The following is a 27,452-nucleotide window of genomic DNA, read 5'->3' as shown; positions in this document are numbered from 1 at the left end:
GATGCCCGAGCCACCTCAACTGGCTCCTCTCGATGTGGAGGAGCAGCGGCTCTACTACGAGCCCCTCCTTGAACCACCACCTTAACGTGGTGGAGGGTTTGAGTGCTCGAATGATCCTAGAGGCTATGTTGTCTGGGGCTTAAATGCCCCTGGTAGGGTCTCCCATGCCAAACAGGCACTAGGTGACGGGTCAGACAAAGAGCGGTTCAAGAAACCCTCATGACGAATACTAAATCGAGGCACGTGACGTCACCCGGTACGGCGGAGCCGGGGTCCCACCCTGGAGCCAGGCCTGGGGTCAGGACTCATTGGAGAGCGCCTGGTGGCTAGGTTGCTCCTTGCGGGATCCGGCCGGGCCAAGCCCGAACGAGAGACACAAGGCCATCCCCCAGTGGGCCCACCACCTGCAGGGGGAACCGTGAGGCACAGGTGCAAAGAGGATTGGGCAGCGGACGAAGGTGGAGTCCTCGGTGGCCCGATCCCCGGATGCTTTGGCTGGCTCTATGGACTATCATGAAGATTAAGTGAAATGCCGTTAGTTTATTGAAATGCTGCGGTGAGAGTTCTGATGAGAATTAAAAGTATTTCTTATATTAGAGACCTGATAGTTCAGTATGTTCCCAACAGAGCACTTCACTCTCATACTGCTGGTATACTGCTGGTTCCGGAAATTTCTAAAATAAAAATAGGAGGTTACTATTTTAGATATCAGTCTCTTCACCTGTGGAACCAGCTACCAGTTTTGGTCCCAGAGGTCATGTCTAGTTTTAAGACTAGGCACAAACATTTCTTTTTTTGGTAAAGCTTGTTGTTAGTGACTGGGTTGGTTATGGACTACAGTTATCCTGAGCTATCTCGATAGTCATGCTGCTACTCTGTTATGCTGCCGGAGTGCACACTGACCCCTTTTCCTCAATCTGTGACTTTCTCCTACTACTCATTTAAGAATTACCTGCAATTACTGCTGCCATTAACTCTATGTTCTCTCACTGTTCTTTCTGTTTACAGATGTTACACCTAGTCCAGTGTTTCTGCTTTAGCTGTGTTAAGAGGGAGCCATCGGCTGAGCTATTTGTTACTAATAATTTAATATTCACTCTCTATAGAAGAGACAGTATTAATCTGTCAATAGGATTGAATTGATCATTTTTGTATACAGAACTGCTTATGACTTTTTGTTGCAAACAGCCTTGAGACAATATTTGTTGTGAATTGGCTGAATAAAAATAAACTAAGTTGAATTGAATAACTCAATCTATATATTCAATTCAGTATGTGCCATCCTCCGGCTTCAGGGTAAGTGATAGCATCCCACAGGGTTCTGTGTTGGTACCAGTTTTGTTTTTACTATATGGTGCTGTGAATAACTATTTGCTGCCTTAAAGATTTATTTTTATTCTTTTTGCCACACTTACATGTTTCAATCATCAAACATCAGAGAGACAAAAAGTAATCACAGAATCCAGTTTTTAGTTTTACGAATGGAAAAAAGCTATTTAAACCGAACTACTAGCCCAATCTGAAAAGTTACTGTTTCCTAAACCTACTAGCTGGTTGTGCCACTCTTCATTTTCAGCAAGCATTTGCAATCATTGGCAAACAGTCTTTTACAACACTGTGGAGAGGTTTTCACCATCTCTTTTTTGCTGAATTGTTTTATTTAAGCCACACTGTGAGGTTTTCAAGAATGCTCATCCTGTTTTAGGTCATGCCACAACACCTCAATTGAATTTAAGACATATTTTCACTAAGCCACTCCAAAACCTTCCATTGGATTTTTAAGACATTCAGAAGTGGACTTGCTTGTGTATTGTGGATCATCGTGCTCCTACAGGACCCAAGTGTACTTGAGCTTAATCTAACTCACTGATGGCTTGGATGATCTCTTTTAGAATTTTCTTGGAATAGAGCTGAATTTGTGTTTCCATCAGTGGTGGGATTCCTGAAAAAACAAAGCAGCCCAAGACAACAAACCACCAGCTCCATGTTTGACTGATATGATGCTGTCTTTCTGAAATGCTGTGTTAGTTTTACTCCAGATGTAACAGAATGTTTCTAAACATCTTCCCTAAAGTCTTGTGGATCCATCAAGATGTTCATCCATTCATCTATTTTCTATACCCGCTTCTTCCGTACAGGGTCTCAGGGGAGCTGGTGACTCTCTCCAGCAGTCAACAGGCAAGGTACACCTTGTACAGGTCACCAGTCCATTGCAGGACAACATATACACTCACATTTAGAAAGACCAATAAACCTAATAGTCGTGTTTTTGGACTGTGGGAAGAAGCCGGAGAACCTGGAGAGAACCCATGCAAACAGACCTCCAGCCAGGAGTTGACCCCTGGACCTTCTTGCTCTTAGGCAACAGTGCTACCAACTGCGTCACCCTGCAGCCTTCACCAAAATGTTTTTTTGGCAAATCTGAGACGGGTTTTAAGTTCTTTTTGGTCAGCAGTGCTTTAGCCTCGGAACTCCCCCCGCGGATCTTATACTTGCTCCGTCTCTTTGTAATTGTTGGATCATGAATCCTAACCTTAACTGAGGGAAGTGAGGCCTACAGCAGATTCAAGTAACTTCATGTTGTCAGAGAGGATCTGTTAATTTCTTGATTCTACAGGCCAGGGAGTAATCAGAGTTAGTGAGGCCAGTAGAATTAATCAGTTAATTTATGGTCATCTTTGTCACTTATTTAAATGTGTCTGTTGATATGACCAGAATCATTCATTCAACACCGTAAATCAAGTCTTTTTTTTTCTCTTCAGGGGATTCTGAATGATGCTGAGAAACCATATTCCTATCCAAGCTTTGTGACCAGTTACCTCATTGAAAAACTGAGGTAACATTGAAAGTGTAAGAGGCAGCCATGAATGACAACCATTAATTTAATCAACCATCATATCAGAATAATAAGAACTGCATAAACCTTAGACAGCAAGCCGACGATATTTCATATTACTGGTTTTCCAGGTTCAACATTGTAAGAAGCCACCGGCTTCAGGATGATTCTGGGTAGCCAGTAGGCCATTACATTTAAATTACCTTAGGAACTTCGTGAGGCTCTAGTGTACGAGCCTCCTTTGATTCGTGCTCCTTCCTCTCCTCAAAACAATTACTTGTTGCAGTTTTAAAATATTTTTTGGCAGAAAGACCGCGAAAACAGCGAGGGTCCTGCTATTTGTGATGTCGTAGTTAAGGTGCAGAGGTCCAAGTCGATGACGTAACCCCTACTGTCTCAATTCTCCAATCTTGCAGGCTTTTAACCTGCGCACTTCAACCCCTACGTGCACTTTTACAAAGTACACGCTTCATAAAGGGGGCATAGGGTGTAGTATAGGTATAGGGACTGGGCCTCTGAGCTTGGAGACAACAGAGATTCTACCTAGAGGAGGTGTGGTTGAGCCCGTCGCTAGGTGTAACGCTGTCTTTTAAAAGACCTTAGGTTTGAATGAGTGTGTGTATAGTCCTGTATATCTCTGTGTTGCCCTGCGATGGATTGCCTCTCACCCGTAGACTGCCGGAGATAGGCATCAGCTAACCGTGACCCACTATGGAATAAGAGGTATTGAAGATAAATGAATGGAAAAAAAACAAATGTCCTTCTAGCAATTCCTAGCAATCAATGGAGAGAAATTAACCAATGGCAAAATTTAGACTGGATTCAGAAATGTCTAAATCATGATCACAAAACAAGATTAAATTAATTGTCACACAGCATCATAGCTTATTTTTATGCTCATCGTTATTTTGATTAGCTTATTATTATGTTTACTCGCCATGCTGGTCGTTTTCATCCTGCATCTATTTTATATTAGTTAATTGAGGCCTGCCATAGCAATGCAAGGAGGAACCTATTACTATCCAACTCCAAACTGGATTCTTTATTTAAATATGTAAATGCGGCCTGAACTGTAGCGCACGCCCCCACAAATAACGTCCGGCTCGGTCTCGAGATTTGTGATACTACTTTTATCATGGTTTCAAGTTACCATGGCGACATAATTAACGAAAAACTATGTCCCAAACACCCGACAGAAATTAATTTCATTATTGGATTCATCCCCTAAACAGTCGAATAAACGAGCACCTAAACTTCTAGCAATCATACAATTTTTCATATAGAGTAAATTAACTTTATAATCTCCCAAGGGGTGAAATTAAATAGTTTCATCAGTAGGACAGATTAAAGGTCAACCTATAGTAAGGTTATATTAGGAAGGATAAATAAATAATAGAAACAAGATGAACAACCATGAAGTTAACAAAATTACAAATATAGTACAGAATTATTAAAATATTTACAAACTGTAAAATGCTTTCAACAAATAAAAATTTTGAAAACATTGGAAAAAAAACATATATATATATATAAACTTAAATCCAAACTCTAGACAAGAGACAGTATAATAATCTAAGCACTATATACTATAAAAGTATTGATAATAATAATAAGTATTTGCTATATTGTACATGATGATGTGAGCAGCCTAAGCCTATGGTGATCTACAACTCTCCCCGTCTGTGCAGAAGTTCTCTGGTGTGTTTCAACACTCCTCTGTTCTCCTCCACCAGCAGGCTCTGCTCCTCTGTCCAGTTCAGTTTTCTCCATCTTTTTTTTCTCCGTTTTGTTTTGGTCATTTTACCAAACTAAACCTCATTAAACAAGAAGGAGATCACAGTAAAATGCTTAATTTCATAATTAATATGAAAATAATACGAAATAGATACAATGTAAAACGACCTGCATGGCAAGAAAACATAATAAGCAAATCAAAAATAATGAGCATAAAAATGAGCTACACATTAATTTCGATGGTGTGTGACAATTTATTTAATCTTGCTAAGTTTTATCATAATGATTTACACATTTCTGAATGCAGTCTAAATTCTATCATGGGTTAATTTCTCTCCTTTGATTACTAGGAACGCATTTGTTTTGTTTTTTGCAACAACCAATCATAGCTCTTAGATCACAGCGTTACACCTAGCAACGGGGTCAAGCACACTTCCTCATTAAATATGAAATCAAAAAGAAAAACAAACTAAAGAAAAACAAATAAAGCGCATTTTCTCAAAGTAAGAGTTATAGTAAGATCAAGATGAGGTGATCTATGAGTGCTGTGAGTTTGATGGCACTACATCATGCTATAGTGAAGTTATCACTTTAATGATAAAACATCATTCAAATGAAAGCCATTTATCCAAGGCTATTTGACTGATAGAGCAAACTGTTATTCGTAATGTTTTTTTCTATCTTACACCAAGCAAAAGAGATTTGACTGAATATGTGGCTCTATAGTCCATAGGCTTTGGGAAATTCTTTAAATTATTTTCTAATCCAAGAAATGTAGTATGGAAAACGTGAGATCACATTCACATAAAATGATTTTGATGACAATACACCTGTCCTTTGTGACGCTATTGAATATTTCTCCATCATTATTTTTCTGGTGTTGCAATTTGCAGATTTCTGCATGGAGGCCATTGCGTCTCCAGGCGCGGCGTCAGACTCGTTTTAAGGCAAATAAACTGAGAGGTGTCGGTTTTTTACAAGCAATGTTCTGCTGATCTGTGAAAATCTTTCTATGTTCACTAAGATAGGAATCTCTCTCGTCTCGTAACGCAGAGTCGCTCTCAGCAGCGAACTGAATCATTCTTAAGCTAGGGAGTCCTGGCAGACATTTTTATTCTAAGTTAGGAGCTGAGAATCTTAGTGAAGTAAGAGCCACTGTAAACTAGGCGGTGAACTTAAAATGTCTGCAGAACTGCAACATGTCTGTGATGCTGTTGATATTGCTGAGTAGACTATTGTTTGTGGCAATATGACAAAATGTCAGAAAGGGGTGTGAGCAGTTTCACAAGTCCCTAAAAAAATATTGTCATTTACTATAGAAACTGGTTTACTTTGTGTGATTTTAATATTAATGCCGAGACATCACACTTTAGACCATATAAATGCACATTATTCCTGTCATGCCTCGTCAGTTTTCATTCATCTTTGGCTGCGACACATTGCCACCTCCTGGATGATACCAGAATGACAGGCTCACCCAGCTGGAAGGAGCTTACATTATCAAACACAAAGATTGGATTTATTAAGCCTTCAGTAAAGTGAAATATTTGTAGAACCATTATGGTTGACCCACTTTGACCTAGAAGAACACAGAGTTAGTAACTCATGAAAACAGAAGTTTCTGAAAAACTCATTTGTTTTTGGATTTTCCATTTTAAAGAATGACACAGGAAACAGGGTAAAGGCAATTAAGGTATAAGTTTAATATTTCTGAAAAGAATGCATATACAAAGAACAGACTTTAGACAAAGCATTTGGTTTTCCACCAAAACAAAAGGTTATAATAATCATACTGACTCAACTGTAAAAAACAAAACAACAAAAAACAGTCATTTAGGATCTCTCTGGTCAAACTAAGCTGATCAGACGTTTTCTCAGTAAGAGTTCAGATGAGTTCCGACCCCTAAATATGAAAGAAGTGAAAGTAACCTTTTTATATATTTATATATTTTTATATATAATAAAAAAACAGCACAAACAGAAATAAAAATGAAGAAAAAAGATTTTGGTAAAAACACCTGGAGCCTACATCAACATTGTATGCCAACTTACATTATAATTACATCTGTTAAACCTATCATTTAAAACAGAGACCAAGGCTCAGCTACACACACCATCACACAGTTTGAACTGGTACAACATTCACCTCAGAAGTCCCGTCCGGGTACCTGAACACTACAAGAAGGCACCAAACTCTGACCTGGCACAGAAATCTGGTGGACCTTTATAATTTCCCTGATCAGCTGTCTAAAACTGAAGCTGCTGCACAACAGTTCGATTCATGAGGAAGTCTGCGGTATGGCTTCAAAGTGTGTGGTGGCGAAAGTATCGTGCTTTACTCTACCTTGGTCCCCGATAACGCATGAAGAACACACCACTTGTTCTGCTAACACTGTTTAAAGTTCTCTGCATCTAAAAGGCCAATTCCTGTGGTGGACCTGCAGAGCCATTAGTACTGGACGCCTTCAGCTCTTTAAGTGAAAGCCACATTCCAGATGGACAGCACCTCAGCACTGAAGAGTCCACACCAGGACTGCATACTGCTAAATGATGCAGAGATCGGAGCTCTTCTGTGATGGATCCTGTGTGGTTCTGACTGACTGAACAGTCACAGTTAAACATATCCTTAATGGTTACCAGTGTGTCGATTTGGAATGTGAGTTAAATATCTCGTCTTGTTACTGAAAGAAAAACAGGGAGATTGGCAAATAAAAACAAAACAACACTACACATATCTGGTAGTAGTGCAGAGAAAGAACATTAGTGGTTCATCGACAGAGGTGACAGCAACAGCAGCAGAGCAGCCACCTATCAGGCAGCTGGAGGGGCTGCGGCAGGCCTGCCACTGACTGAGCGGATGGCTGGTCATCTCCAGCTCAGTTAGACCACATCATTGACATGAGTCAAGTCAAACCATCTGACACCTGGCAGGATCATCTCCTAATGTGTGTGTAGGACTGGCATCTAGATGAAGGGTGCAGCCGCCCTGCTGGATCCCACAGCAGGCTGCTGGATCCCACAGCAGGCTGCTGGCCAGGACAGCTTTATCTAGTGTCTGGAATTTAGACGTAGAGCCAATCTTCAAATTATTGCAGAGAATTATTTGAAACCTCGTCAGCTGGTTGAGTTCAGTCCTTCATTTGGAGGACAATGCTGCCAATCAGCCTCAGCAGAGCAAGGAAAACAGGTGTGGGAGGGGCGAGAGATGGAAGTGGGGATGATGTGAGATGCATGTCTGTTTGTGTGTGTGTGTGTGTGTGTGTGTGCGCTTTGTAAAGGGTAGGGCCCTTTCATAACAGCACACATTTGCGTTTCTTCTTAGGCTCTGGGGGCTCCAATGCAGCCAATATCGCCTCATCAAACACATTCTTTAGGCCTTTCTGTGAACACAAAGACAAAGAAAATAAGGGAACAGCAGCTTTACTGGAAAAGATTCTTTTAGATAATAAAGAAGCATCAAACTTCATTTGTCATACAGCATCTTCATATAGCTAAAACTTTTCCATACCTGTCACATTACCACCAACATATTGGGATTGTATGTAATAGGCTCACACAAAGCATATGATTGTGAGCTGGAAGGAAATGTGTTTACAATGAAAAACCCTAAGACTGTGGCATATTTTTGTATTGACCCTATCTCAGTTTAGATGATTGGATTATATGAAACACAGTGTGTGGAGGGAATATAAAATGCTGCTGCCGTGGGGAAGCTGGTCAGAGCTGCTGGTATGAGATGGATCTAGGTAAACATGGAGGCATTCTGGGAAGACAAAGCTTCACTGGAAGACTGGAAACTGGTGCAGAGGTTCACCTTCAAGCAGGATGATCCTAAACATACAGCCAGATTACACAATGAGCAAAGTATATTCATTCATTAGAATGGCCCAGTCAAAGCCCAGACCTAAATCCCACTGAAAACATGAGGCAACACTGGAAAATTGATGTTCACAGGCGCTCTCCAGCCCATCTGAGCTTGACCTATTTTGGCAGAAAAACCAGAATAGGCATAATTTTCATTCTCCATATGTGCTAAGTTGGCAGAGACGTGGACAAGAAGGGTTGCAGTAGAGCGTTGTCTATTGACAACGCATGGCTGAATAGTTTTGCTAAAAACTGAAATAACCCATCAACTTCCTTCAAGCTCACAATTATGGTCTACTGTCTGGTGGTCTATCACATAAAGTCCCAATAAACACAATGAAGTGTGTGGTTTTAATGTGAGAACATGTAAAAAGGTTTCAGAGGTATTGATGCAACTGCAAAGCACTGAAACTGAGGAAAAGGAGAAGAGTTTAGGACAAAAACATGAAATTATAGATACATGCAAATCATTTTTAACAACTCAGAAACAAACCAAGAGTGTATAGAGTTATGTTTCAGTCAGCCACGGGAGCCATACTGAGAAAAAGAGTCAAAAACATAAAATGCATGCATATTTGAGTGGTGCTAAAATCAAAGGCAAGTGAAGCAAGTGGAGGAAAAACAGAACATGACCTCTAAAACTGTAACACAAGGTTGAGCTTTTTTTTCAGTTCAGGCCTCCTGGTTTTCCCCCTCAGTTTTAAAAACCACGCTCAACAAATGAAGACATTTAAATAAACAAGAAACAGTTTCACGCAACAATAGTAGCACTGTGCCAAGCTCACAAGGTGAAGCTCACGGGCTGCCGTGTTGGCCCTGAACAGACTGTCCTTACATCAGAAGGTCGGTCATGTGAAGTAACCACAGATGCCCTCTGTGTTGCTGAACCCAACCTATGAACTACGATGATCTGAGGTCTCACACAGAAACAGAAGAAGAAGCTGCAGACGAGAACAAGTTCATTTGTCCTTTATTCTTTTCAAACAGCATTTAACACTGTGAAAGTTTATTGTACAGCACAGAAATGACCACATGTGATGGTCAGAGAGAAGTCATACTGACAGGGTCTGACCAAATAAAATCAGACAAAACCTCCAGTCAGCAATAAAACAGAACAAGAATCATTGACAGTAAACGTGTTAAATGATTCTCCTGTTAAGACTAAACATCCCTGATCTAGGGTCATGAGTGGTTAAAGATCTCATTCTGCAAACATAGACTTCAGGTTCTGCTACACACTTTATGCTGGTACTACAATTAGACATGCACCAATCAGAATCTTATGGCCAAATGTCCGATCTCCAATCGTAAAGCTTGGACCTGATGATGCATATTTTTGCCCACACTAGTTCCTCTTTAAGAACTAGAAAAAGATTTAAGAACAGCATTAACAACAGTCCAACCTTCCCTGTGAGCAGTCAATAATTAGTTATACAGGTCCTTCTCAAAATATTAGCATATTGTGATAAAGTTAATTATTTTCCATAATGTCATGATGAAAATTTAACATTCATATATTTTAGATTCATTGCACACTAACTGAAATATTTCAGGTCTTTTATTGTCTTAATACAGATGATTTTGGCATACAGCTCATGAAAACCCAAAATTCCTATCTCACAAAATTAGCATATCATTAAAAGGGTCTCTAAACGAGCTATGAACCTAATCATCTGAATCAACGAGTTAACTCTAAACACCTGCAAAAGATTCCTGAGGCCTTTAAAACTCCCAGCCTGGTTCATCACTCAAAACCCCAATCATGGGTAAGACTGCCGACCTGACTGCTGTCCAGAAGGCCACTATTGACACCCTCAAGCAAGAGGGTAAGACACAGAAAGACATTTCTGAACGAATAGGCTGTTCCCAGAGTGCTGTATCAAGGCACCTCAGTGGGAAGTCTGTGGGAAGGAAAAAGTGTGGCAGAAAACGCTGCACAACGAGAAGAGGTGACCGGACCCTGAGGAAGATTGTGGAGAAGGGCCGATTCCAGACCTTGGGGGACCTGCGGAAGCAGTGGACTGAGTCTGGAGTAGAAACATCCAGAGCCACCGTGCACAGGCGTGTGCAGGAAATGGGCTACAGGTGCCGCATTCCCCAGGTCAAGCCACTTTTGAACCAGAAACAGCGGCAGAAGTGCCTGACCTGGGCTACAGAGAAGCAGCACTGGACTGTTGCTCAGTGGTCCAAAGTACTTTTATCGGATGAAAGAAAATTCTGCATGTCATTCGGAAATCAAGGTGCCAGAGTCTGGAGGAAGACTGGGGAGAAGGAAATGCCAAAATGCCAGAAGTCCAGTGTCAAGTACCCACAGTCAGTGATGGTCTGGGGTGCCGTGTCAGCTGCTGGTGTTGGTCCACTGTGTTTTATCAAGGGCAGGGTCAATGCAGCTAGCTATCAGGAGATTTTGGAGCACTTCATGCTTCCATCTGCTGAAAAGCTTTATGGAGATGAAGATTTCATTTTTCAGCACGACCTGGCACCTGCTCACAGTGCCAAAACCACTGGTAAATGGTTTACTGACCATGGTATCACTGTGCTCAATTGGCCTGCCAACTCTCCTGACCTGAACCCCATAGAGAATCTGTGGGATATTGTGAAGAGAACGTTGAGAGACTCAAGACCCAACACTCTGGATGAGCTAAAGGCCGCTATCGAAGCATCCTGGGCCTCCATAAGACCTCAGCAGTGCCACAGGCTGATTGCCTCCATGCCACGCCGCATTGAAGCAGTCATTTCTGCAAAAGGATTCCCGACCAAGTATTGAGTGCATAACTGTACATGATTATTTGAAGGTTGACGTTTTTTGTATTAAAAACACTTTTCTTTTATTGGTCGGATGAAATATGATAATTTTGTGAGATAGGAATTTTGGGTTTTCATGAGCTGTATGCCAAAATCATCCGTATTAAGACAATAAAAGACCTGAAATATTTCAGTTAGTGTGCAATGAATCTAAAATATATGAATGTTAAATTTTCATCATGACATTATGGAAAATAATGAACTTTATCACAATATGCTAATATTTTGAGAAGGACCTGTATTAGGAGCAGAAGAGTTCTGCTAGGATTTAAGCTTTGTGGGTTCGCCATCGGGCCGGTATTAGCTGGCCTATATGCCTGTTTTCATCTTTACTTTCTCATATGTTCTTCCATCGTAATGTGACCTTTAGCATCTTGGCTGATGTCTTTTGTGTCCAACTGGATGAATATACTGCTCAAAGAAATCAAAGGAACAATTTGGAAAAACATCGGATCTCAAAAGAAAATTGGTATCCTGCTGGATATCTGTACCGATATGGAATGCGTGATGTTTAATGGGTACCTTTCACACTCGAACAGATACGGTACCAATACCCAGTACTTGGGAATCGTTATAGGTACACAACGGTACCAGGTTCCGTACTTTTTTGTGTGTTTATGTGGTAATAAATGTTAAGTCATTTATTAATACATTTCTGAATTTAACATATTTATCTCTCAGTACATAAACTTTAATGAATATATCAAAACAACATCCAGCTGTTTGTATTTCTTCTCACATGTTGCTGGCTGCAGGCGTGCTGATGGTGCCGAATGCAGATGTAGTCGTAGATCTGAGGCCAACGAAAACTGGGATTTCTTCGGCCTTCAAAAAAATCTTGAGCTTAACCAGGTGCTTCCTGAGATTAGAAGTATTCCCATCGCTGGCCGTGCACTTCGCATCACAAACATTGCAGTGAGCGTAATCTGCATCGCATTTTGAAAAGCGATACTTTCAAGCACTTTCTATGCCATGCTTTGTTGACGGTACCAGCGGTTACTGATGTCATTACGCTCTTGTGTGTGCAATGCTGCGTTCATGTCCTGCATGGAAAATCGCACACTCTTCCACTCCTTCAGTGTCACAATGATGTGTTTAGGTACTGAATTATGGTACGTTTTGATGTTACATGAATTCGGTCGGTACCCATCCCTACCACAGAAGGCTTAAGTCAAAGAAATTTAAACTGAAAAACTGCTTCTGCAGACTAGTCCAATTTGCTGAAATGTCATTCTAGCAACTCTAAATGGTCCTGAGTAGTTTGTATGGCCTCCACGTGTTTGTAATGTTGGGGGCGTTCCTTATGAGATGATGTGTTGTCCTTGAATATCTCCTGTCAGATCCTGACCAGGGCACCAGTCTGAGGTACAAGCTGGTGGTGGTGGATGGACCTGAACATGATGTCCCGGGGATGTTCTACTGGATTTAGGTCAGGGAAGTTTGGAGGCCAGTCAGTGTTATTAATTCCTTCATCCACCAGGAACTGCCTGCATACTCTTGCCACATGAGGCCAGGTATTATGATGCACCAGGAGGAACTCAGGACCCACTGCACCAGCAAAGGTTCTAACAATGGATCTAAGGATTTCATCCTGTTACCTAAAGGCAGTCAGGGTGCCATCGTTTGTTATTTATAAGTTCTGTTCGACCCACAATGATATGCCTCTGCAGACCAACACTGACCCACCACCAAACTGATCATGCTTATCAATGTTGCAGGCAGCATACTTTTACTACAGCTTCTCCAGACCCTTTCAGATCTGTCACATGAGCTCAGAGTGAACCAACTCTCATCTGTGAAAAGACCAGGGTGACATTGTTGAACCTGCCAATTCCAGTGTTCTCTGGCAAATGCCAGACCAGCTCCACCGTGTCGGACAGTGAGCACACAAGAGCATACTAGAGGACGTCAGGTCCTCAAGCTGCCCTTATAAAGTCTGTTTCTAATGGTTTGGTCATTCATGCCAGTGGCCCACTGGACGTCACTTTGTCGGGCTCTGGCTGTATTCATCCTGCTCCTCCTTGAACAAAGGAACAGATACCGGTCCTGCTCATGAGTTAAGGATCTCCAACGTCCCTCTCCAGCTCTCCTAGAGTAACTGCCTGTCTCCTGGAATCTCCTCCATGCTCTTGAGTCTATGCTGGGAGACACAGCAAACCTTCTGGCAATGGCTTGTATTGATGTGCCATCCTGGTGGACTTGGACTGACTGTGCAACCTCTGTAAGGTCCAGGCTTCGCCTCAAACTACCAGTAGAGACCCTGACCCTGGTCAAATGGAAAACTACTGAAAATCAGTGTTGGTTGTTTCGTGTGTTACCGAAATTATCAGCTGACACTGCTTAACAACCCCCTCTACTACTGAACTGATCAGATTCATATACAAGACTTGATGTTAAACTAAATAAAAAGTGTTCCTTTAATTGTTTTGAGCAGTAAATTACATTAGCATCCAAAATACAAGTTCATAACACTTGGAATAAATTAGCCAACAGGTGGTACACTCTAGTTTGTGCAACATGAATACTGCACACAGAAATTGTGAAGGTGATATATTAACAGTATATTAGCAGCCCCAGTTCACTAATCTGAAAAAGATCAGATTTAGGTTCCCAACTTCCTGATCAAGTTTGGGCCAAACAAACGGAAAATCGTCAGAATCAAGACACCAGCGGATTTCTCAGTGCACCTCTATTAGAAATAGAAACTCTGTTTCCTGTTCCATTTTAGGCCAAAAGGTCTTTCTTCTACTGGCATTGGTGCTTCGTTCCATTTATCAGAAGTCGGAATTTCCGCCCTCAGAGTAAAAAATTTTAACTGGAACGCCCGCGAAAGTCGGAATTACAAGTCGGAAAGTCGGGGCAATACAACCATACCCAGCTTCTGGATTCAAGATGGTTGCTACTTGCATTAGTTGTATTAAAACGTTCTTACTGTGACTGTTTTTAGTAGATCTTTATTATTTATGCAACATTTAGTCAGTCGTGCGCGTACTACTTTTCAGCGATTATAAAGACGAGATGTTTCAACGCTGTATATATGCAATATATGCACGAAATACCGTGTAGAACAGTGTTTATTGTCATTGGTATTGTTGTAAGACGGTTGTTACAGTTGCTAGCAATACGAACAAAAACAAGCAGGAAACTGAAACGCTACAACTCAAGAGACGGCGTAAATCCCAACATCCTTGTTCCGACTTCCGAGGTTAATGGAACGCAGCATAATTAGACCTAGATGAAGCAAAGCCCAATCAGACAAACACAGGAGGTTAAAATCACCCGAAAATAGCAGCAAAAAAAAAAAAAAAAAAACATTGAATGATGACACCTCTCTATCAGATTTATACAACATGGAAAAAGCAAAAGAAAGAAGATGGGACGAAATATTGGCAACCAGGAGAGGAAGAGGTAAGAGTTGTGGCACAGAAAGGTTAAAATACACAGCATTTCCTCTTTCTTTGTGTCTCAGGTGGTTCTAGGGCAGCTAGGATAGCTTCATCAAAAACATTCTTCAGTCCTCGCTACAATGAAGAGGACAGAAAACAGAATGATTAGCAAACAGAGTGACAGGATAAACAGAGGAGAATGAGAGGAACATGGCAGAGTCAGGAGGATGTGTATAAATACAGAGAGGAGATACGAGTTACAGGGCAAGATGGTGCAAGATGGAGAATCTCATGCCACTGTGAGGAGAGCACAGCTGGGTAACTGCTGAGATTAGCAACAGGAAACAGGAAGTGACATTAGCAGCTATGTATGCAATATGCCAAAAAGAGGAGGAAGGAAGGAGCTGAGCACAGAGCAGGAGGCTACGCCTTGGCTTCATCAACACTATTGTTCTCTGTCCATGTGAGATCATGTATATTTATTTCCTTCTCAGCAGTGGGGATACCTTGAATCTTACAGCGTGGCTGGGATGTAGACTGTTTTCTCTACCTGCTATGTATTCAAGGATCAAAGAGGACTTTAAACAGAAGGTGGAGGCTTGTAAAGTCCATCTTTCTTGCTGTAGGGATGGACTATGTACCAAACTAGTCAGTGTCTCTGCTTTGCTTGGATTTGTAAGGCAGGTAGATCTAGGAGCAAGCTGTGTTACACATTCAGAGGGTTCTTTGCTTTTATAATATCAGAGAACTAAATGTAAGTGAAACTACCAAACCACATGTTGACCCTCTGCAGCCCTAGTGACATCAGCATTTCACCTTTTGAATCTGACTGGATGTGCCCAATAAACTACGCCAACCTGGCATGCAGTACCACACCCAGCCACTACAGCATCAGGCAGCCAAGGGACGTGTTCTTCTTTCCTCCAATTTCTTACTTCTTGCCTCTGAGGTTTTAGTGAAGCCAGTTTACAAGTGTGTATGTTTGACAATATGTTTTGTGTTGTGTTTTGTATGTAAAGGTTACCTGTGTAAGGGCAGAGCATTCGACATATTTAACTGCCTTGAGGTCTCTTGCCAGCTTTTCTGCCGTCTCTGGAGTGATGGGCTTTTGCTTGTTCTTGGCCAGTTTCTCTATAGTTGATGGATCATCCCGCAAGTCAATCTGAGTCCCAACTAGAAGGAAGGGCGTCTTTGGACAGTGGTGGGTGATCTCAGGAACCCACTGTGTATGTAAACAGACTCAACATTAACATGCTTGAAAAGAAACAAAACAAAATGCTAGGTTTTATAAATAGATGTTGGCAGAAACTGGCAATAATCTATTCCTTGTTATAAAGGTGGTTTTGGTTCTGATCCCTGTTTGGTCCCGTTCACTCTGACATAGACAGATTAAAACCCATGATCAAACATAATTTATTTTGAGCAACCTCTTGCAGATAGACGTGTAACCAGATCTCAATGTGTGTGTGGTTGTATGTGTGTTGCCCTGCGATGGACTGGCGACCTGTCCAGGGTGAACCCTGCCTCCCACCCATAGACTGCTGGAGATAGGCACCAGCTCCCCCACGACCCACTATGGAAGGAGTGGTATAGAAAATGACTGACTATTAAATTATTAATTGTCAAAAACCTTACAAAACATTTCCAAAAGGTTTATGAATTGCCTCATTCATGCGTCCCATAGTAGATGGATCCTTTAGAAATCAACCTTTTTGGAATCAATCTAAAACCTTAAGAGACTAAATAACGATGCGGCAAAATGAACACCAAAGTTATTTCTCTGCTAAACAGCAACATTACTGTTCTGAGGATGTCTCTGTCTAATGCTACAGAGATCCTATATGTATGGATGGGTATTACTGAGATTTAATCAACTGATCACATATTATCAGTAGTAATTCAAGTTATTCTGTGAACTGAGAGGAGCCTTTACGAGGGTGTTTAGCAGAGACTTTTTTTTTTTTCTAGGGACATCTTTCTGATGTCACAACACGTGGTCCGCCGGAGCAGTGAGGATACTTAAAACTTGCTCCTAAACTCTTGTCATTTATGACAACAAATGGAACAGAAACAAGCTGAGCGTAATACCGTAAATTCTGGGCTACAGAGCGCAACAGATTTTAAGCCATGGGTGTCCCACTTTGTAATATGAGATATTTACACAGAAAGATATTACACGTGAAGATTTTTTATCTTTTAATTTAATCCGTAATATAAACAAATGCTTTTTTTCAAACAGTGCCTTTATACGTATGTTATCAGTAACACACAAATTACGTTACACTCCAGCCTTCCAGGTCAAAAGTCATTGATCGCCTTCTTCCTGCAAATTCCTATTTAACACTCCTTCCTAGTATAACAGAATGCCATTGAGTATGATTGCAGTATTTTTATCTTAACATGGATTTGTTCTGCATCTCTGAGCTAAAACCAGGATTCACACTAGAAGCTGAGGGGTGCTGTTTCAGCATTAGTTAATGTGACAGATACCGATTGGTTGGTGTATATTCACTGTATTCTTTAATGTCCACACAAAACCCGACAGCAACATGTTTTGGTGCTTTTCCAACAAAACAAACAAGCAATGAAAGTAGGCTTTTCAGTCCTTCAACATCATTTTTCATTTATGGCAGGGATGAGGGTTTTCCCAATCCTCTTCAAAATCCAATTATTAAATGTGTTTTGATGTACTTTTGTTTTTCAAACTAATCAAGATGTTAGTTGTGTTCATTTATTTGTTCCTGTTTGTTTACACGGTTAAGAGTTGAGGTTTAGAAATGAGCCTGTAGAAACCTTTTGAGAATAAAGAACATGTAATCTAGCACAGGCTGATCCACAACCATCTCTAATTCCAAATTAAAACAAACATATAACATGAGTGAAATATACAGGGATTAAGGCTATCGATGGATTCCAAATATAATGTGTATAGTTTTATGAAATAACATACAACAATGCAGAGTTTAATAAAAAAGTAACCAAAAAAACTAGATGGTCAGTTACCTTTTCTTTGACGTTTTCAAAGGAAGATGGTGACACGACTGAAAAACAGACGAGGAAGACATCTGTCTGGGGATAACTCAAAGGACGTAATCTGTCATAGTCTTCTTGACCTGCAGGATTCCAGAAAACCAAACTTCACTCACACTGTTTGGGTTTCAAAGCGGATCAAACTGGACAGTCACACAAGTTTGCCTGCCGATGAACTTGGATGAAGCCATTTCCAATATTAAGCAATAGATTTAATTATAGCAGGCACTCAGAAACATAACTCCTATCTCAACATATTATTTAAATACCTGCTGTGTCGAACAAGCCCAAGGTATAGGGTTCACCTCCAATCATTACAGTTACAGCATAGTTGTCGAACACCTGGAACACAAAAACCAAATCCTTGCTAGGCTCAATAAGACATTAAGTTATAACTTCTATATGTTTTGCTGACAAATGAAAACAATGCTAAATTTCAATGCATATAAATATATAATGTATTTATTTGAGAAGCTAGAATATGCTTTATATTGGCAGATGAGTTTTAATTTACTCAAAAACTGCTCCATAACCTTGAGAACTACTATTGCAGATTCAAAGTGAATAGAAAAAGCTCTGAAATCTGGTACAAATTTGAAGAAAATTGTTTTTATTACACTATAAATGCTTTGTTATTAACATATATTAAAACAACTAATTGTTTAAATAACTAAGAATTTCAACCACAAAGTTATATTAATATATCATGATTTTACTTTCAGTGCAAGCAGAAAAACAATGAATGTGAAAGTCAGAGCTTTCCAAAATTCAAAACCAACACCAATAAAATTCATTCATCCATGGCACCAAAAAGATCCAAAATCTACTTCTAGGTTAAAACCTAAAACAGGAAGTAACTGACTTGTGCTGATCAGGATAATATGGGTGTTCACATACATACCGTAGGTACATATTCTGAGGGAAACTTGTTTGTAGTGTAAGAGATGAGCAAGCAGGTTTTACCCACAGCACCGTCCCCGACTACAACACACTTGATGGTCTGCATAGCTGTGTTTTACAGTCTACCTTATTCATTCAAGACCTAGAGGGGAAAAACAACGAGAGAAAAAACACAAATCTTTGGATTACTTTGTGTACAACATCTATTTGTGTTACTCAGAAATATGGATAACAACATTCTGAAAGATACAAAACTTTAGCTTATAGTGGCCTCTTACTGATCATTTTGTGTCTGCATTTAAGTTCAGCAATATAAGCTTACAATTAAAAAGGGATATTTAAATTGTTTTTACATTAATATGCATTATTCAAATCAATACCAGAGTCTTTTAGGGCTTTTAGGATTCCATTTAACGTTTTAATATACAGATTAAAACCAAATGCACACACTTCCAGGATATAAAAGAAAAAATGCTTCAAACTAAGTCTTTTTAAATGGCACACCCTCTCATAACACTAAAGGTTAATGGATTACTATATAAGTGCAAGATGCTGCAAAACACTACAGAGACCAGCCTTTACTTTGTAACTTTCAGTCATTGAATATCAGATAATGGAAGTCGTTTCAGAGGAAGAGTAAAACAGGGTCCTGAACTAAATCTGAAAACTGGAGACGTCCTGAGAAAAACTTGCAATGATCTGCTTGTCAGGAGATGTTTACAGACTGACTTGAAGCAGAAAGATATAAAACCAGCACCTCCCTGACCTGAGGTGAAGTGAAGAGGAACTGTCACTCTAATTGTAGTAACAACCAACAGAAACAAAACAGCTAATTTTGTTCATTGTTTGACTTTTTTGTGAAAAAGTCACTGATTGTATTACTGAAACCTGACCATGCTCCAACTTCTCAATGGGCTGACAGTGAAACAGCAAAGTGGAAACTAACTAAACCTCAAATAATCACTTAGTTTTGGGGATCATTATGTAGTGAGTCACAAAATATCAGGTTCTGCTCCACAAATTCTAGTATGTCAGCAGTCAGCCACACTGAGCTACGAAGGGAAAGTTAACAGACAAAACCGCAGGTTATTTCTCAAAGAAGAAGACAACAAAAACGCATAGATGTTAGGAACTTGCATGCAAAGCCCAGTGTATTTTTTACAAACTATACTGTAAAAGAACTTTAGCTGAATTGATCATTTGACTGGTGATAGACAATAACTAACCAGAGAGATGCTGATTGAGATCTTGTCAAAATTGGTCAAAGCAATAAATTCATCTCTGACAGACTGCTTTGTGCTAACAGCCAGCGATCATTAGGCCCCATCCAAACGAAGACGGGTTTAGGAGAATTCGCAAAACGTTTAGGTTGGATAGGGTCCTGTCCAAAAGAAGCAGCTGTGAAAGCGACTACATCTGCTCAGAGTGGGAACGTTTGAAACCACCCCCGTGGCGGCTTTATTAGCACGTCACTGCTCTGCAGAGGGCTGGTAACAGGCCATTCATTTGATTAAGGCGTGTTGAAGTCAGGATGCATCAAGAAGTTGAAGGAAAGTACTTGAGTGAAAAACTGAATTTTGTACACATTACATTCCTTTACTGCAGGCACTTTAATACCATGGTCTAAGATGTTAGAGCCAAATCCAATTTCTATGCGTTCTAGGCATGAAGCTGTTAAGTATATCAGGGTTTTAAAGAAAAAAACTGTTTCAAAACCACAACAAATGTTCCATCATACTATTCTTGTCTTTTTATAATAAGACAGCAGACAAAATGACTGGAATTTGTATGGCTTTATAGAGCACAGATTAACAGTGCCCCACCTGTTGCTGTGCTTTAACGCCAGGCTCACACTGAACGTGGTGCAGCTGTTGCAAGGAACCCAAATCATTCAAATCAATGTGTACACTCACATCAGCCACGGTGCAGTGCGGTCGCGGTTACTGAGGCTGTGCAGCTCAACGAAATGTTTCTGCAAGAAGGAAGTTTGGCCGGACGTGGCAGCAGCTTCTGCATCAAGCTCATGAATTTTAGCAGCCAGAGAGGAAGCCAGACAGGAGAGAGTTCTGGTGAATTTCAAACTAAAATCAACCCATTAACATACGCTAACTTGACTAGTCTAACGAAAACGACAAAAAACAGAAAAACGAGGGAACAAGGCGCTGTTTGAGGATGAAAAAGGATAGTTATGCACACAGATAACAGGTTTTGTCATAGAAAACAAAATCCATAGCTGTTTTTGCTAATTTAGAGGGATAGCAACAGAAAGAAGCAGAGATTTTCCTCTCTTGTTTTGCCTGCATGCTCTGAAATGTGAACATTACTTGATAACCGTTGACATGGGGTCACAATAGTATGGAGTCATTTCATTCAAAATTAAATAAATAAATACCGCTATTGATAAATTATTAATAAATATTTCATGAAATAAAACAAATTATGTTAAAAAAAATTTTTTTATCTTGTTTTATTTAATTCATTTCAAGATTGATTTAATTTACTTAAAGATTTATTTATTTCATAATGCAGTTTTATTTTGTGACACTTATTTTGTAAAGCTACTTTATGTATTTCAGTGACTTTTACTTTTTTACCCCGTTTTTCATTTTTAGCTCTTTTTATTTCATGTTCTTATATTCAAATGAGGGGGCGGAGTTTTATCTGTGGGGCGGAGCTGGGACAGCAGGGCGGAGCTCAATTTGTGGCAGTGGCGGGAGCCAGGGGATTCGCCAGGAATACTAAAGTAGCTTTACAAAATAAAAGTGTCACAAAATAAACCTGCATTATGAAATAAATAAATCTATCTTTAAATGAATTAAATAAATTAGGATGAAAATTTCTTTAAACAATTTTGTTTTATTTCATGGGGATATTTATTAATAATTTATCAATAGCAGTATCTATTTATTTATTTAATTTTGAATGAAACGGCTCTCCATGCAATACAGGCTTTGTTTATGAGAGGCTTGCTAAAGGTTTGGGGTAGTTCTCGTGTAAAGTCCCAGAAAGCACGTGAACCCACGTAAATGTCTGGTCTCGTGAGCGCGCCGTTTCCGCAGCTGGAGCCTGGCAGGCCGCAGCGCATTGTGAATGGCTTTCTGCACCACGACCGCAACCACATCTGCACCACGTTCGGTGTGAGCCTGGTGTAAGGGTCAGCGGCTGGAAAACAGCTGCTAGGCTTCTTCCTAGCATACACTAAAGACACATTCAGCTGTTGGGTACCATGTCTAGTTGCAAAAACATGAAAGGGGAAATTACTCTTGAATCAGAATTGTGATTCAAGAGTAATTCTTTGGTTAGCATCAAAAGAACCATAAATGAATGTTATAGAAGAAATAACATACATGTAATAATCAATGTCACATGGAAGCAGTATGGAATGACTGCTTCCATAGTGTTCAGTTTAAAGGGAAACAATTAGATCATGTTATACATTGTTTGTATGTTAATCTGTGATACAGTGATATTCTTGATTATTAAACCTTCTGAATCGTCTAGTCTATTTTAGAGCAATAAGGCATTTGCTTTGTCTTTTATGTGATTTCAAGATGGAATATTAGCAGGCATTTGATAGATTTCCATTACTTTTGGCTGAGTTGTTTTTTTTTTTAACTAAAAGCTGTATTGTTGGGCAGTTGTTAGCACTACTGCCTGGCAGGAAGAAGGCCCTGGGTTTAAATGCCTGCCGGGCCCTTTCTGAATGAACTTAGCCTGTTGTTCTTGTGCATGTATGGGTTCTCTCCAGATACTCCAGTACTCTAAAGCAGAGAGGTCCACACTTTTTGTCACACGTGCCAAAGTCAAAAGTGATTTATTTCTTTTTAAAATGTTCTGATCCGTTATCGGCAAAAGAACAGGATTTGGGTCACTTTCCTTGGAAACATTTGCTATATTTATTGAAATGTAGTAAATATATTGAATGCGGATTTGGGTGCAACCAGATGTGATTTGAATAAATGTTGGACATTTGAGGTCAAATGAATCAAAAGAAAGCAAAAAACATGATTATAAGACAAATACTTTGTGTTCTACCAAACATTTTCAGTCTTAAAAGAAGATTTAAATGTGTCAGTAAAAAGTGTTCCTCGCTTAAAAAAAAAAAAAAGTCCATCTGAATGGTGGTCGGGAGGTCATCATTCCAATCCAGGGGCCACATATGACAGGGGCGTCCAAAGGTGACACTCTGAACGCCCCTGCTCTAAAGTGCTCTTAGATATGAGTGTGTGTGTGCATAATAGTTTGTACTGTGTGGCCTCGGTTACCCCACGTCTCGCCACATTATTGATGGAGATAGTCAGTAGGCTCCCTGCAATCCTGCACTGATAAGCTGTCATAGACAACAGATGAATGTTTTCACTAAATATAAGGAAAGACTGTTGATAGGGGGGTTGCTATGAGAAACAATACTGTTGGTTTTTATGAAATTGAATTCGTAAATTGTAGTGGTGTGTTCCAATCGATTGGCCGCCAATCATTATCTGCTGATTTCCGTGAAAAAGTATGTAATCAGTGTCTTTTGTTCTGATTACCTGTACATTATACTTTACAGCCTACAGAGGCCCTGTGTGCAGTGTAGTGCATCTCCCACTGTCCTTCAAACTGCGCAAGCACGCGACAGCAAATCCTAAACAAACATGTCTGCCGTGTTCGACTTCTACCCCGTCTGTGAGAGTGATGTAAAGTTTGCGCCCTGCGACATGCAACGGAAAAATATCTTGTGGGGAAACACGTCAAAATGCTTCAACACAAGGAATTTAATATGACATTTCAAGAGCAAACACTTGGCAGACCATGGTGAGGTTTCAAGGCTCACTGCAGAGAATGAAAAGGAGACACCCGAAGCAGTCAGGCGTCAGAAAACGCAGCCCGCTTGTCCATATGAGCGTGACAGTCAAAAAGGCAAAGCAAATAACCTGAAAAATAATCTAATTCATTGGGCTAGATCAACAGCCTTTCTCAGTCTTGAGAACCGGGACGTAAATATTTTCAGACGTAGCCCTACGTTATTTAGCTTGTTGAGAGCATTAACGGTTTCAATCTTTTAAAGATTATTTTACTGATAGCAGGTTTTTCAGTTGTCCTTTTAACTGAATAGCTGCTGCAATGTGACTGCAAGTTTTTGTAGTATGTCTTTTAAAAAAAAGGTATATAAAATATGTTTTTGTCTAAATTAAGGTGATCTTTGGTTCCTATTTTCCAGATCATGTAGCCAGTATTACTATTAACTAAATTTAAAAATGTAATGCCAATCGGTATCAGTGATCGGCGCTCATGGGTGATGGGCAGCATAAAACCTGATTGGAGCACCCCTAGTAAAGAGTCTTTTATTTTGACATCCAAATAAAATTTTGGTTTTTTTGTAATTCCTGTCTAAATATTTTTGCAATACAGCTAGAAAACCCCCAACAAACTCACATCCAATGTTTAATTAGGCAAGCCTGCAGAAGACACTGGCCTAGAAGAGATTACTTTTAATGCTTGCTGTGATGATATAATATTCTGACTAAAGGATGGTTTCATTTTCGCTTCTATTCTTGTTGTGAAGCAATGACAATTAAAAACAACTATTTTATGGTAATGAAGACAATAACCAATGTTTTCAAGCAACATTTTAAATTCAGAATATGTTTATTGTTGTTTATAATCATTCAGAGCAAACTGAATGTAACAAATGTTGTAATTTAAACAAGACATTGCACAGTTTGTTGTGCATTTAAAAATACTTCTTAAAAAGGGTCCAGGGGGTAGGGGGCTATGAGTGTGACCACCATGTAGGAAGGCCTTAGTTCTAGACGCAGACTGTCGCAGGATTGAATCCCAGTCCATCGAGGCTTTCTGCATTCCCTTACTTCTTTCCTCTCCGACTACAGTCTATAAAATACTTTGAAAATTAATAAAGGCCACTAGAGCCTACAAATAACTTTAAAAAATACTTCTAAAACATTAATCAAGAAATAAATTGGTGAGCCAAAACACCCAATTTTCAGCCTAGTTGGACCCGATCAGTGACCGACTGATCAAAAACATAAATAAATACTATGCATGCTATAACAAGCACAAACATGTCACTTTCACAACAACACTCTTCAGTGTGGGTGCTCTTACAGAGTGAGGGAGACCCAGTTTGCTAGTTTTAGTATCAGAGAGGTATTTCAAATGAAGTTAGAAAAAGCAAAGAGATGTAAGACGCTACTTGAAAAGAAGCTATATTTTCTAAGGGGACTTTAGACCATTTATTAATAAGACTGTCACATTGCTAAACAAAGCACAGCAAAGTTTCTGTTTTATTCTCATTGAACATGCTGGATTCTTAAGTGTTGGAAGTGCTTTGGAAATCTCAGCATTAAAGGTAAGGAAAACAAAGAAACTGTTGTTGTGGTAGGGCTAACCACTCTAATCACTAATATAAAGCCAGTTAAGAATGTGAAATCCTAATTATGCTGTCTTTGTTTTAAAATATAAATAAACAACTGTTTTACAGTACAGCGATGATGCCTCTGCTACAGATACACTTCATTACCAATCACAAAAAAAGCTAGAATATATATATTTTCAATTCTATTTATATCTTCTTTATATTAAAGTGCTTAATGGGAAGCTGCAACTGACTAAAATCAGTATCTTTGCAAAACCGAACATCAAAATTTGGCCACAAAACTCTTAGCGGTGCATCTCTAATATTATATAATGTACATTTTAAAAACACATTTGTGAGTGTCGTCTGGAGTGCAGCTCATGCCCCCTCCATCTTTAGGATCATGTACCCCTCATTAATTTTGCAACGAGAATAAGCTGGATTTTATTTTTTAGTTCTTCAAACTAAAGAAAGTGGGTGAAATAGGATTTAGTCCAAATAGTGGTAAATAACGTAACAAAATCACATGTCCACTCTCAACAAACATTGATTCGCAGTAATCTGATCTCTAAGAACCGGGCCCACAGCTCCAAAGGATAAAATGTGTCTTTGGCACCAACTAAACCACAAGTCAGAAAACCAATCAATCATCTAGTCTCAAGTTTCAAAATGATTTAACAGAACTATTACAGGTCCTTCTCAAAATATTAGCATATTGTGATAAAGTTCATTATTTTCCATAATGTCATGATGAAAATTTAACATTCATATATTTTAGATTCATTGCACACTAACTGAAATATTTCAGGTCTTTTATTGTCTTAATACGGATGATGTTGGTATACAGCTCATGAAAACCCAAAATTCCTATCTCACAAAATTAGCATATCATTAAAAGGGTCTCTAAACGAGCTATGAACCTAATCATCTGAATCAACGAGTTAACTCTAAACACCTGCAAAAGATTCCTGAGGCCTTTAAAACTCCCAGCCTGGTTCATCACTCAAAACCCCAATCATGGGTAAGACTGCCGACCTGACTGCTGTCCAGAAGGCCACTATTGACACCCTCAAGCAAGAGGGTAAAACACAGAAAGACATTTCTGAACAAATAGGCTGTTCCCAGAGTGCTGTATCAAGGCAGGTGTTTAGAGTTAACTCATTGATTCAGATGATTAAGTTCATAGCTCGTTTAGAGACCCTTTTAATGATATGCTAATTTTGTGAGATAGGAATTTTGGGTTTTCATGAGCTGTATGCCAAAATCATCCGTATTAAGACAATAAAAGACCTGAAATATTTCAGTTAGTGTGCAATGAATCTAAAATATATGAATGTTAAATTTTCATCATGACATTATGGAAAATAATGAACTGTATCACAATATGCTAATATTTTGAGAAGGACCTGTATTTAATGTGTATGAAGCAGAGAATAAGTCCAAAAACCCCACTCTAAAGATGTCAAACTCTGTTCTAAACCATGCAAAGTGGATGACAGGGGTTGATACAGGGCGGCTGCAGTTGTAAAGCTTTCAGACTTAATCCATGCATATTGGTGTTAGTAGGCCATGAAGCATTTAGGGCAGGCCTGTTAAACAGCGAATTCAATCTAATATAGCACATTTGTTTTCAATAGATGCATTTGATAAAAGTTAGCTGATATACAAACAAATCGTGCCAATATACGCTACTTAAACCAACTTCAACATTCAAAACGGTGCTTCTTCTCTCATCCTCGATTAATGGACCAACTGTAAAACAACTTCAATGGTACTGATTTCGTTAAACATCATCAACATTTTTACATCTGGGCTAAGTTACAGGGACAGATAAAAGAACTGGCAGCTACCAGCCTCAGCTGTTGCACTTCTACCACATACCGGCCTCTTTGGCCTATTTCCTGCCGGTTCTTCAAATCGCCATCTCGCCATTTATTTTCCCATGTGTAACTAGGAATCGTAGGTTATTTTTCGGTTTGTAAATATTACAGCGAACCATTAAAATCAGATATCTTGCATTAAGATAAAAAATAAAGCTGGTGTTTATTTTACCTCCATAACCATCTAACCGCTAGCTAGTAACCAGATGAGTATTGCATTATTTTAAGCCATAATATACATACGTTTATATTTTGAATGACACAAGACATTCAGTATAAAACAGACGCTGAACAGCGAAAAATATGCATTTACTTTTCAGTCTAATAATCCGACTGTCTGCCTTCTTGCTTTGCTAGCTGAAACCGTCCTCCTGTTAGCTTGCGGGCTAACGGGTTCAGCTAACCCTAGCGGATGCTGTTTTTGAATGATATAATTTAGCAGCTATAACCCAGTTAGAACCAGAACACGTTTCAACATAATGTTGGTACATTACAAAGCTTACTAAAAATATTAAGAACATACCTTAAACACAAAATGTGGGTAATAATAATTTTCCGTACCGTATTTTCTGAGTTTCAACACCGGGCGTTGGCAGCTCCACACTAAGGGCTTCCCAGTCAGTTGAGCAGGGGCACGTTGTGTACGTACTGAGGTGCTA

General features: G+C 39.6%; 1 protein-coding gene across 1 annotated transcript; it reads right to left on the bottom strand.

The window, feature by feature from the left end:
• Positions 1–6,249: 6,249 nt before the first annotated feature.
• LOC124856632 (cell division control protein 42 homolog) lies at positions 6,250–27,449 on the bottom strand. The gene is made up of 6 exons (XM_047347293.1): positions 27,355–27,449; positions 18,557–18,697; positions 17,925–17,997; positions 17,629–17,738; positions 15,650–15,847; positions 6,250–7,950 (listed from the first exon to the last, which is right to left on the bottom strand). The coding sequence occupies exons 2-6, from the start codon at positions 18,659–18,661 to the stop codon at positions 7,861–7,863; spliced, it is 576 nt and encodes a 191-aa protein (XP_047203249.1). The 5' UTR covers positions 18,662–18,697; positions 27,355–27,449; the 3' UTR covers positions 6,250–7,860.
• Positions 27,450–27,452: the final 3 nt, after the last annotated feature.

Source organism: Girardinichthys multiradiatus, chromosome 20 (genome assembly GCF_021462225.1).
Source record: "Girardinichthys multiradiatus isolate DD_20200921_A chromosome 20, DD_fGirMul_XY1, whole genome shotgun sequence".
NCBI classification, from domain to species: domain Eukaryota; kingdom Metazoa; phylum Chordata; class Actinopteri; order Cyprinodontiformes; family Goodeidae; genus Girardinichthys; species Girardinichthys multiradiatus.
The sequence above is the reverse complement of the archived record's forward strand: the minus strand, read 5'-3'. Positions and strand labels throughout refer to the sequence as shown.